A 12286-nucleotide genomic window follows, 5' to 3' on the forward strand; every position below is an offset into this window, starting at 1 on the left:
TCAAAGCCCATGTCCTGACAATCCCCGGCAAGGTCCCCCACGCGCTGGCCCTGTCATCTCTCTGCCCCACCTCCTATCCTGCTCCCCTTTCCGGCTTCGTTCCAGCCACGTGGTCTCTGCCGTGTTCCCTGGACCCCCCAAAGCACGCTCCCACCTCGGCGTCTGTGCACTGCTGTCCCCTCTGCCGGAAAGCCCCCACCACCGCCACCTGGAGTCCCCATGGCTCATCCCTGACTTCTGTCACCTTCCCTGACCCTCACCCAACGCAGCAACCCTGCACCCCACCTGCTGCATCATTCTTCACAGCACCTGACACCCCCCGACGTGCTGTCTCCCACCCACTCCCCTCAGAGCGAAGGGCCCACCCAGGAGAGCAGCGACTGTTCCGTCCCTGCTGTTTCCCCAGAGCCTGGAACCCTGGTGGATAGATGGTAGCCACGCAGAGATTATTGCGGCCCGAATGAATGAAAATAAGGACTAGGTGGAAGGAGTAGGTTCTAGTAGTCAGTTGTACGGTAAGGGAAATCATAGTTAATCATTTACTGTAGATTTCAAAATAACTCAAAGCGAAGAATTATAATGTTCCCAGCACAAAGAAAAGGTAAACGTTCGAGGTGATGGATGTTCCGGTGACCCTGATTTGATGATTATACGTTGTATGCAGGCATCAAAATATCACATGCATCCCCCGATGTATACAACTGTTAAATATCAATTAAAAAATTTTTAAAAAAGGACTGGAAAGCTACCACTGGATTAAGCAACAGGAAATGACTCAGTGGAGAAATGGGAACAGAAGCCGGACTTCAGTGGGGCGAGAAGTGAGCAGGAGGGGAGAGTGTAGACGGGGGGGTGGGGGGTGGTGGTGTAGACGGCTCTGCCGGGAAGCTTGGCCGGAAAGGGGAGACGCCAGCCAGGCACGGGATGCCGGCTCGAGAGCAAGTGTTGGAAGCTGGGAGGGGCCCAGAGGACAGGCAGGCGCGCTGCGCCTCACCCTGGGGGGCAGATGTGTCCTGACCTGCCCTGGGCACCCAGCCTCACCCAGCGGATGAAGACGCAGGACCCTGTCCCCCTCTGCGGCTACAGGGCATGACTCTCTCCGGGGGCCAGAAGCAGCGGCTGAGCCTGGCGCGGGCCGTGTACAGAAAGGCTGCTGTGTACCTGCTGGACGACCCCCTGGCGGCCCTGGATGCCCACGTCAGCCAGCACGTCTTCAGCCAGGTCATCGGGCCCCACGGGCTGCTCCAGGGGACAGTAAGTTTGGGAACGTGTGTCAGAGGGCACAGGGCAAAGGCAAGGGAAGCCCTTCGCGTCCAGTCCTAACCCAAGTTAGTTTTCACGTCACCACCACCCCCACTTAAGTCCCATTTTCCTCTTAGCATTGGTCAGCTTTCGCTGTGACGATGCTGCGTAACAAGCAGCCCTCAAATGTCAGTGGCTCACAGCAGCGGTTGTTTCTTTCTTGGGTTTGTGGTTAAACTACTGCAGCCCTGCCTCAGCCGACTGGCCAGGTACAGATGAACTCCTTGTCTTCTTGTTTCGAGCCACAGGCTGAAGGGGGTCCCCTCTGTTTCTCTATTTGGATGTGCTTTCAAGAAAAAGAACCACAGCACAAGAAGGGAGCTGTCCCCACTCTGAGCCCAGGGACACTGTCCCCAGTCCCAGCTCCAGGAGACTGGCCACGTGCATGAGTGTGACTTTCACCCCTTCCCTGCCCAGACACGGATTCTCGTGACCCACACGCTCCACGTCCTGCCCCAGGCCGATTGGATCGTGGTGCTGGAAGATGGGGCCATCGCGGAGATGGGCTCCTACCAGGAGCTTCTGCTCAGGAAGGGGGCCCTGCTGCGCCTTCTGGATCAAGCCAGACAGCTGGGAGGTGGAGGAGAAGGAGGTACTGGCTGGGTTTTGCCAATTCTCTGCCTGGCTCCTGCCAGCCCTGGGGAGAAGGCTCCAAGGGTCCCCCTGGCATGAGTGGAGTGCTCTGGTCACACCCTCTCTGCAGGCCCATGCCTGGGAGCAGACATCTCTCCCAAGAGGCCACCTCTCCCCAAGAAGAGCCAGTGACACCAGGGGCTGTGCTAAGGGCTTCTGTAAACATACATCATTTCGTTCGATTCTCACGATACCCCCACGGTGTGTGCAGTTGTTGCTGCCATTTTACAGATGAGGAAACTGGGGCACAGAGAGTTAAATCATTTGCCCAAGTTCAACTCCAGAGTCTATGCTCATAGCTACAACAAAAACTGAGCAAGAAGGTCTTTGGTGCCTAGAAGACTGCAAATGCTAGCCAGGGCTTCGAATAATCCAGAGAACAAAAAGACTGCTGGGCATACGAGTTTCTGGAAGTAACGTTGCCAATCCAAGCTCACCCACGGCAAGGGAAAAGTAACAGCTAATGGCACGTCATATACGTTAACTTGTTTAATCAGCACAGTGCCCCTGTAAGGTTGGCACTAGGATGATCTCCGTTTCACAGATGAGGAAACTGAGGCCCAGAAGTTAGGGAACTGGTCCAAGGTCACATGGCTTAGAAGTGGCAGTGCTGAGATTTGAACCCAGGCAACGTGACTCCAGAGAATGTGTTTTTTAATCAGTGGGCTATGAGCTGCTCCTCCATAAAAAAAAAAAAAAAAAAAAGAATCACACCCAGGTCTCGCTCGATCTTAGGCTTTGCCTCTTCTGAGAACATCTGCTCAGCACCAGCCCACCCTGGTAAAAACCCTAAATGTTGATTCACAGTATCACCAACCTTGAAGATAGAACTTGCCCATTTGTACTGGTCAGCTTTTGCCGTGATGATGCTGTGTAACAAACAACCCCCAAATCTCAGAAGCTTCCAACAGCAGTTATCTCTTGCTTACAGGCTTTTGGTTTAAACCACTGCAGCTCTGCCTCCTGTTATTGGCTCAGCCTTGGGGACGGTTGGTTGGGGTGTCCTTCCTGGGTGAGATGGGACCCGAGGGTGGGTGAGAGTTAGCCAGAAAAGAGCATTCCAGCCACAAGGAACTGCTTGAGCAAGGGTGTCGGGGGAAATGGAGGCAACTTGGCTTTGTGTGGTGTTTGTTGCCGTTTTTTCGGCCTCAAGTTCGTAGCAGGTGCGTAGTTATATTTGCTGATTGACTCAATGAATGAACAAGTAAATGAACGAATAACATTCCTGGAAGAGCCCAGGCAGGGCTGAGCGAGGTTGCTGGAAAGGCGGTGGGGGAAGCACGTACTCAGAGAGGAGGTTAAGGCCGTGGAGGCAGCGAGTGTCAGGGCCAGTGTCTGGCCCCCGTGGTGTGACAAGACTCCCGTGACTTTGCAGAAACAGAGCCTGGGACCAGTGGCGAGGACCCCGGAGGCTCCTATGTGGGCCAGAGGCGCCAGCCCAGACGGGAGAGGTGAGTCCACTGTGCTCGGGAGGCCAGGGGCCGAGGCCCAAGCAGCGCCTGCTGGGCCCTCCCGCATCTCAGGCAGGTCGGGGTGGCCAGAGCCACTACAGAGGGAGCCCTTGCTAAGTCCCCGTGGTGCTCAGCTGAGAGGTGATTCACCAAAAACAGTTGCCAATCAATTCACGGAATGAACAATTTGCCCTCCAAGTGATGCCATCAAGTGGGCGGGGTTGGTTTGTTGGGTTTGTCTCCTTGCCGGAGAAGGGCGGGGCCGGTTCCAAAGACAGCCCCTCTGCACAGTTGTTACCGACCACACCAGGTCCTGTCGCCTGTGCTTTGACAGGCAGGTTACGGGCTCCCCACGGGGCTGGCTGCTGCAGGGGGACTGGCCAGCTGGAGCCCACTGTCCTCACGGAGAGAGGCCTTGGGAGACAGGGCAGCGGGCCACCAGGCACCAGGCGGTCTGAGCTTAAGTGCCCGCTGTTGGGGTCGGATATAGCAGGGGCTTTGAGGGGCCTCAGTCCATGGAGATCATTGGGGCTGGGCACAGCCCCTCCCTCCCCATCCCAGCCACCCGAGGGCACCGCTGAGTCCCACGCTGGGCAGCCCCACTGTCTTCACAGCCCCCAAGATGGCGAAATGAGATCAGATGGGTATGTAGGTAGTTGTGTGTATGTAGGTATGTGGGTGGGTGGATAGATAGATATTATCCCCATTTTCACAGCTGAGGAAACTGAGGCAGAGAGGTCAAGTTAGCTCACTCATCTGCAGAGGAAAGGAGCATTGGAAAAGTCTTCGGCATTTGGACTGTGCGTAACTGACACTCTGCCAGGCTAGGCTGACCCATCTGGGTAAACAGTAGGGGCAGAACAATGCAGCAAAGCTTAGACCAAAGGGAAAATTCTGAGAACAGAGTTCCAAAGTTGGCCGAGTAAGTTCAGTGGGTGAGATGGCATCTGGAGGACGGGCTTGCTCGACTCGGGGCAGTGGTGGCGTTTAGGCAGCGGTGGCGTTTAGGCAGCAGCACAGGGGGGAAGGGCAGCGAGAGACTGGGCGCTCCATCTGTCAGCTGAATGAACGAATGAGTGAATGAATGGGTAGAGAGTGTACCCCAGGGCAGTGGGCTGGGCCTGAGGTTGGCCCCCTGTGGGGAGAAATACTGACTTGTCCTCATTTCCTCTAAATGACAGGCCCATCAGCTCAGTCTCTGAGAAGGACAGCAGCACTGTGGAAGCCCAGACAGCGGTTCCTCTAGACGACCCCGACGTGGCAGGACAACCGACAGGAGAGGACGGCGTGCAGTATGGCAGGGTAACCACCAGCTGTCCCCAGCCCTCCCCACCCTGTGCCGCTGCCCCCAGGAGCCCAAGGCCTCCCCCAAGATATAGCACTGGTGGGGGCAGTGATACCTTTACTGAGCATCTACTATGTGCGTGGTAAGATTCTAGACCTTCATATTAATCCTCACTCTAAAATACAGATGGTGATAGCTCCATTTTAGAGATGAAGAAACTGAAGTCTTAAAGAGTTAGGAGACTAAGCTGGGCACAGTGGCTCACGCCTATAATCCCAGCATTTGGGGAGGCCGACTTGAGCGGGAGGATCACTTGAGCTCAGGAGTTCGAGACCAGCCTGGGCAACATAGTGAGACCCCCATCTCTATAAAATAATGAAAAAAAAAATTAGCTAGGCACCGTGGTGTGTGCCTGTAGTCCCGGGAGGATCACTTGAGCCCATGAGTTTGAGGCTGCAATGAGCTATGATGTGCCCCTCTGCACAGCAGCCTGGGCAACACAGCAAGACCCCATCTATTTAAAAAAAAGAGAGAGACTTGTCTGTGTTCTCATCGCTAGCATATGACCAGCCTGGGACTCAAATCAGGTCAGTCTAAATTGGAAGCGTGTCCTGTTTCTCCCCTTTATGTGGCTGTGTCCGTCCACCCATCCATCCCATCATCCACCCAGATGCCCTTCCATCTGCCCACTCGTTTATCCAGGCATCCAACCCTCCTAACCATACACCCAACCATCCACTCACCTATACGTCTGTCTGCCCCCCTGTTTGTTCATGTATTTGTCCATCCATCCCTCCACCCACCCACCCCCTTACCTACCCACTCATTTATCCACTCACCCACTCATCTAGCCAGCAAACATCTACACAGCACCCCCTGTGCCAGGCTAAGTCTGGTGGAGGTTACATGCTAGTGAGGGTAGACAGACAGCAAACAGGCTGATAAGGTAATATCCGATAACGGTAAGCGCTATAAAGAAAATGCAAAGATCGATGACAGGGAGACCAACCAGGGGTCCCAGTCTGCTTAGATAGGATGCTCTAAGGAGTGACATTTGAGCCGCCAGGAAGAACGCGAAGGACCTGGCCATGCAAAGTGCAGGAGAAAGAGGGTTCCAGGCAGAGGGAAGAGCAGGTGCAAAGCCAGCGAGAAGCAGGTCCCAGCAGGGCAGAGAGTGAAGTGGGGGTGAGACGAGGAGTTTGGAATTTCTTCTAAGAGCAAGAGAAAGCCACAGACGCGCCAGCGACAGCAAGATACGATTAGATTGATGCTTCCAAAAGTTTGCTCTGTCTGCAGCTGTGCAGAGGAGTTCAGGCTTGTAGGAGCAGGACCTTAAGCAAGTGGCTGAACCTCTCTGTGCCTCAGTTTCCTTATCTGTGGAATGGAACTTATTGTGAGCATGGAGACACACGCCTGACTCACAGTAGATGCTCAAGAAAACACTCCCCAAACCAGAAAGCCCCACAGTCTGTCACCGACCTACCGGGGGTTCTGTAGCAGAAGGGGGTCCTGCAGCCAGGCGGGGCCACAGGGGAGACGGTGCTCCTGGGAGCAGGTGTTGAGAGACGACCCGTGAGATCTGCGTGGTGGTTCCATCTGCCCCGCCGGTGTGTTTTTTGGGAGCCTCGCCTGGCCTTGCCCCAACTCACCGCTCCCTCCGGGGCCTCTCTCTGCCACCCCGTCCCCCGACGTGTGCTGCAGGTGAAGGCCGCCATGCACCTGACCTACCTGCGGGCCGTGGGCGCCCCCCTCTGCCTCTACGTACTCTTCCTCTTCCTCTGCCAGCAAGCCGCTTCCTTCTGCCGGGGCTACTGGCTGAGCCTGTGGGCGGACGACCCCGCCGTGGACGGGCGGCAGACGCAGGCAGCCCTGCGTGGCGGGGTCTTCGGGCTGCTCGGCTGTCTCCAAGGTGCGCCTCACCCACCCTCCTCATCCTCCTGCCCCCAGCTCCCTTGCTCACTCTGTTCTCCCCGAACACCTGTGCAAAACATCCTGGCCCGAAGCACACGCCCACGTCCTTAAGATGGGACTGGGGGACAGGGCCTATCCCTCCCTTTCTGGAACCTCCAGAATCTCTCCCAGCACCTCCCCCCAGCAGAGGGCAGCTCCAAGGTCTGCCTGCTGGTGACTTTCGGTGCCCTTGAAACCTCCAGAAAGAGCCAGACGGTCCCCAACAAGTGCACCACCGCCATTACCCCGTCTTCCCTTTTTTAAAAAATAGAAATGTTTATTGAGCTAATTCACATACGGTTCTAAGAAAAAATACAGCCAGCTCCCTCGCACACTCTGCCCAGTGTCCTCCTCTGTAAAAGGGGGCACCAGGCCTGAGCTTGAGGACCCTTCTAGTCCTAAGTATCTATAGACCTGTTTGCCAGAGACCAAGAGAGGAGAACTCAAGCTGAACGGTTGTTTAGTCAAGAGGAATGAGAAAGTGCATCGTCAGAGTCATCTGAGCCCTGGGATTAACTCAAATCTCCATTTGGGCGGCACAGTCCCCTTTCATAATCCTCTCATACCATCCCTCATTTGATAGCCAGGGCAAGTCTTACTATCCCCTAAAGACAGAGACTGCAGCCCGGACAGAGCAACCAGTTATGACTCGTCTGAATACAAAGAACATAAAATCCAGCTTCAATTCAACATGGTTTATGTAATAGGAGAATTTATTGGCTCAAGGGACTGGTATGCATAGATCTGCAGCTTCAGGTATGGCTGGATCCAGGGGTCCAAACAAGGCTGTTAGAAATTGCTTCAGTTCCTTCCTCTGTGACAGCTTCCTGTCCAGGTAGGCTCCTCACCATGACAGCTTCCTGTCTAGGTGGTAAGGTGATATCCCACAGCTCCCTCAAACAAGCAAATACCTTGTTCCCAAAAGTTCTAGCAAATCTCAGGTCTCACTCTCATTGGCCTGATTTGGGTCACGTGCTCATCCCAGAACCAATCACAGTGGTCTGGTTTGACCAGGGATGAAATTTGCCCCACTCCAGAGCCAAGGGGTGGAGGTAACCCCATCCCAAGCACACAGTCTGGCCCCTGGGGGAAGGATGTAGAATATATCCGTTTCCTAGGGTGGCTGCGTAACATATTGCCACAGGCTTGGCAGCCTAGCACAACAGAAATTTACTGGCCCACAGTTCCGAAGCCAGAAGCCTGAAGTCAAAGTGTCAGCAAAGTCGGTTCCTCGTGGAGGCTCAGAGGAAACCACCCCGTCTCTCTCTCCCAGCTTCTGGCCATTGCCGATAATCTCTGGCGTTCCGTGGGGTGTAGCTGTATCAGTTTAATCTCTGCCTCCGTCCTCACATCTTCTGCTCTGTGTCTCTGAGCGTCTCTTCTTGGAAGAATACCAGTCATTGGGGTTCGGACCCATCCTAAATCCAGGATGGTTTCATCTCAAGATTTCTAACTCATTACGTCTGCAAAGACCCTCTTTCCGAATGAGTTCATGTTCTGGGGTCGTAGGTGGACATGGATTTTGGGGGCACACTGTTCAATCCACTACAGGGTGGGTCCACGGAGAGAGAACCAGGTGGCCAAGCCATAAGGCGCCACCATGGCAGAGTAGGGGGCGCCTGCAGGTCTGCACCCCTCACGCTCTGACCTCCTCTCCCTCCCCAGCCGTCGGGCTGTTTGCCGCCATGGCCGCGGTGCTCCTCGGTGGGGTCCGGGCGTCCAGGCTGCTCTTCCGGAGGCTGTTGTGGGAGGTGATGCGGTCTCCCATCAGCTTCTTTGAGCGGACGCCCATCGGGAACCTGCTGAACCGCTTCTCCAAGGAGACAGACATGGTGGACGTGGACATCCCAGACAAACTCCGGTCCTTGCTGACTTTCGCCTTTGGACTCCTGGAGGTCATCCTGGTGGTGGTGGTGGCCACCCCCCTGGCCATCGTGGCCATCGTGCCGCTGTTGCTCCTCTATGCTGTTTTCCAGGTATGGAGAGGTCAGGGAGGCTCCCGGGCCCAGCTGAGGTCACCTCAGCCAGTGCCCTGTCTCTGGACAGGACCCGGTGTATGCAGTTCTGTTGAGCTGGGCGTCTGGGGCTGCCCCCAGAATAATCTCCAGGGTGGAGACACCACAGTCTGTTTCTGATATCTACGCTAGATGTCAAAGTTCTTAATACCTAACATCGTAGCCTGCTGCAGCTGCCTCTCCAACTATCTGGAAACCAAGAGGGCACTGCACGGTCTCCAACACTATAGGTTAAGCTAGATTCTTCCCATTGCCAGGGCCAGAGACCAACTTAAATTAGCTTAAACGAAAAAACAGAACTTAATGGCTTGCATTCCTGGGGACAGTGGGTCCAGCTGTCACCAGGACACCGTTACTCTCGCCACATCTTCACTCAGCGCCTCTCACAGTGTGGTCCCAGGACTAGCGGCAGTGCCACCTGGTTAGACATATAGATTCTTAGGACCCTCCCTACTGACTCAGACACTGTGGGAGTGGGACCTAGAAACGTGGGTTTTAACAAATCATCCCAGTAATTCTGATACACACTAACATCTGAGAACCACTGGCTCAGCTCCGCTTGGCCTAACTTTGGATACGCTCTCGTTCCCTGGGCTAGATCTAATGGCCACCCGCGGCCCTGTACTCACATCACCGGGCGTTAGCAGCACCAAAGAAAACTTTTCTCCAGCTCAGTACTCATATGTAGATCCCAGGGAAGGTTCTGGTTGGCCCTTTGTGGGTCACGTGACCATCCCTGAACTTGCACACAGAACTTGCCACCTGAAACCAAATAACAATGCATCTTTGTGCATCACCTGGCACTGCCATGCAACCCTTGGGTTTAATGAGTGACTCTGACTTGGCCAACTGCCACGGTGGCCCTTTATAGTTTTGTTCCCACAGTGACCAACCCTAAATGAAGGTGTTGGCCTCAGTCATGGGAAATGAGACATTTAAACTAAATTGGTGGTTTCTCAACCCTGGCTATACATTAGGCTTACCTGGAAGGCTTTTCAAAACACCAAAGCCAAGGTGACATCACCAGAAATCCTGATTTAGTCGTTCCGGGGTGGGGCATTGGAGGTTTTGGGAGATGATTTTCAAAAGAACCATGGCACTCTGGTTCTGCAAGGAAATGGGGGCCCAGAGAGGGCAAGCAACTGGCCCAAGGTCACATAGCAAGCTGGTAACAGAGCCCAGTCTGGAACCCTGTACTCGGGGCTCCCTGTGCTTCTGGAAACCACCTCTCTGTGTCTGTAGCTTCTCCTCTCCCCTCTCCTCCCCATCCTGCCTCAGAGCCTGTATGTGGCCAGCTCGTGCCAGCTGAAACGCCTGGAGTCAGCCAGCTACTCGTCTGTGTGCTCCCACGTGGCTGAGACGTTCCAGGGCAGTGCGGTGGTCAGGGCGTTCCGGGCCCAGGGACCCTTCGTGGATCAGAACGACACCCGTGTGGATGAAAGCCAGAGGGTCAGTTTCCCACGACTGGTGGCTGACAGGTAGGAAGAGGCCGGGGCCAGACATGACCTTACAATCCCTCTGTGTCCCCAGGGGGTGAGACCTGAGGATGCACTGTGGCCAGATAGGTCAAGTGGCCCACCCAGGTCACACAGCCAGTCGGGGACATAGCTAAGGCTCGATCCCACAGGCAGTCTCTTGGCTTTCGCTGTGGGCGTATGGAACCTAGCCTGAGACGTCCCCAACAGCAAGCGAGCGGGAGGTACAGGAAGAAGCCTCCATTGTCTTGGTGACAAAGCAGCTATGTAAGCATCCTCAGCCTGACAAGCTTGGAGCACAGATAGACTCAGGTTCAAATCCCAGCTCTGCCACGTACTTGCTGGCCAATCTTCAGCAAGTTACATGACCTCTCTGAGCCTCATTTGTCAAACTGGTCACCCTCATTGAGTGGCTACGAGGATTAAATATGTACGCTCATAGGTGAGACTTGTAACATGCCTACTGCATGCCTGGCACTGTGCTGAGCGATCTAGCTGCATTATTTAATTTTGCTAACGTCACAAGGCAGAGACTGTTTTATAGAGATAAATCTTAGGCACAGAAAGGTTTGGGAACTTGCCCAAGGTCACACAGCTAATGCATGGTGGAGCCAGGATTGGGTCCAGGCGGTCTGGTGCCAGAGTGTGGACAGGATCAAGCAAACAGTAGGTTCTCAATAAACGCGAGTTCTTTTCTGCCCAGGTTCCGGCCACCTGAGGCTCTGAGGTCCGTAACTGTGGGCAGTGTCACAATTGCAGGTGCCCTCCGGAAGACCTGACTGCTCCTTCCTGGGGTCCTGGCCTAGGGAGGAGGGACTTTATGAACATTTAAAAAGCACCTAATATGTGCAAAGCTTAATGATTTCTGTGCTGTACATGATGTATCTCATTTAGTCTCCTCAACTGGAATCACCCAGATATTACTTCATCACACAGAAGTATTCAAAAAAGTAAAGAGACTCTCCCAAGGTCAGCCAGCTAGGGAGTGTTGGAACCAAGGTGGGACTTTATTCGTTTATTCATTCCTTAGTTGGCTCACTGAGAAACACCACCTGTCGGAGAAGGTGTGTGCTTTCTGGCGTTAGTCGGGTAGATGTGGCTTCACATCCTGGTGTTTGCCGCACGTGTGGAATTAAGCAAGTACCGAACCCTCTGAGCCTTGGCTTCCCCATCTGTCAAATGGGAACAACAGTACCCCCCACCCCTTGTGTTAGGAGGATTAGAAGTTATATGTAGGACAGCTCAAGAGTTCCCCGAGGACAGTGATTTTTAGGTGTTTGATTTATGGGCATTTCCCCAGAATCTCAAACATGCGTAGCACATAGTAGGTACTCAACACGTATCTGTTGAATGAATGGATGGATGAATATATGAATGGTAGAGTAGGAAGTCAATAAGAGGGGTACATATTTATTCATCCATTCATTACATATTTATTGAGCACCTACTATGTGCTGGGTCCTGTACTAGGTACTGGGGATCAAGCTGTGAATGAAACAGACACGGTCGCTGCTCTCATGGAGTTCGGGATCTACTGGTAGAGACCAATAATCAGTGGCGAAATCAGTAGAGAAGTAACTATTGTGAAGGACAAGGAGGTGCAGTCGGGGAAGGCTCTCCTGGGAGGTGACGTGTGAGCCGACTTGTGCATCCAGATGTTGGCCGCATGAAGGCCGAGGTCAGGGTTCAGGCCAGAAGAGCTGCAAGGGGAACGGGGCCTGGCATACCCCAGGGACAGAAAGCGGCACAGCAAAGCCCTGCTAAGCGCCAAGAGTGTGCCAGGCTCTGAGCTGGGCTCAGGCAACACGGGACAGTGTCGCCTTCCCCTCCCAGCTCGGGTGGGGCCTGTTGCTGGGCATGGAGCTGGCGCAACAGTGCGTCCTTGGGCCCAGGGAAGCAGGTCCCTGCGGACGACGGCACCCACTACCCCCGCTGCTTCCTGCCTCCCCGTGCAGGTGGCTCGCGGCCAACATGGAACTCCTGGGGAACAGCCTGGTGTTCGTGGCCGCCGTGTGTGCTGTGCTGAGCAAGGCCCACCTCAGCGCCGGCCTCGTGGGCTTCTCTGTCTCCGCCGCCCTCCAGGTACCCGATACCCCCAACCCGGGCTTGGGGGTGCAGGTGGAACCAGAGACAGACAGGCCCCTGACAGCGGGACCTTCAGAGACCCCGAGTCCA

At 54.6% G+C, this 12286-nt stretch overlaps 1 protein-coding gene across 2 annotated transcripts in view; it reads left to right on the forward strand.

Annotated features, from left to right (window-relative positions):
• The window catches only part of ABCC6 (ATP-binding cassette, sub-family C (CFTR/MRP), member 6), a 48704-nt gene that overhangs the window by 29068 nt on the left and 7350 nt on the right, over nucleotides 1-12286 (forward strand). For both annotated transcript variants that reach the window (XM_012647686.1, XM_012647688.1), the window contains 8 exons: nucleotides 1087-1254; nucleotides 1720-1894; nucleotides 3311-3386; nucleotides 4568-4688; nucleotides 6373-6580; nucleotides 8287-8597; nucleotides 9915-10114; nucleotides 12067-12193. In XM_012647686.1, the coding sequence (XP_012503140.1) occupies nucleotides 1087-1254; nucleotides 1720-1894; nucleotides 3311-3386; nucleotides 4568-4688; nucleotides 6373-6580; nucleotides 8287-8597; nucleotides 9915-10114; nucleotides 12067-12193 (1386 nt within the window). The remainder of the gene's footprint in view (nucleotides 1-1086; nucleotides 1255-1719; nucleotides 1895-3310; nucleotides 3387-4567; nucleotides 4689-6372; nucleotides 6581-8286; nucleotides 8598-9914; nucleotides 10115-12066; nucleotides 12194-12286) is intronic.

This window comes from Propithecus coquereli, unplaced genomic scaffold (genome assembly GCF_000956105.1).
Source record: "Propithecus coquereli isolate 6110/MARCELLA unplaced genomic scaffold, Pcoq_1.0 Scaffold27, whole genome shotgun sequence".
Taxonomy (NCBI): Eukaryota; Metazoa; Chordata; class Mammalia; order Primates; family Indriidae; genus Propithecus; species Propithecus coquereli.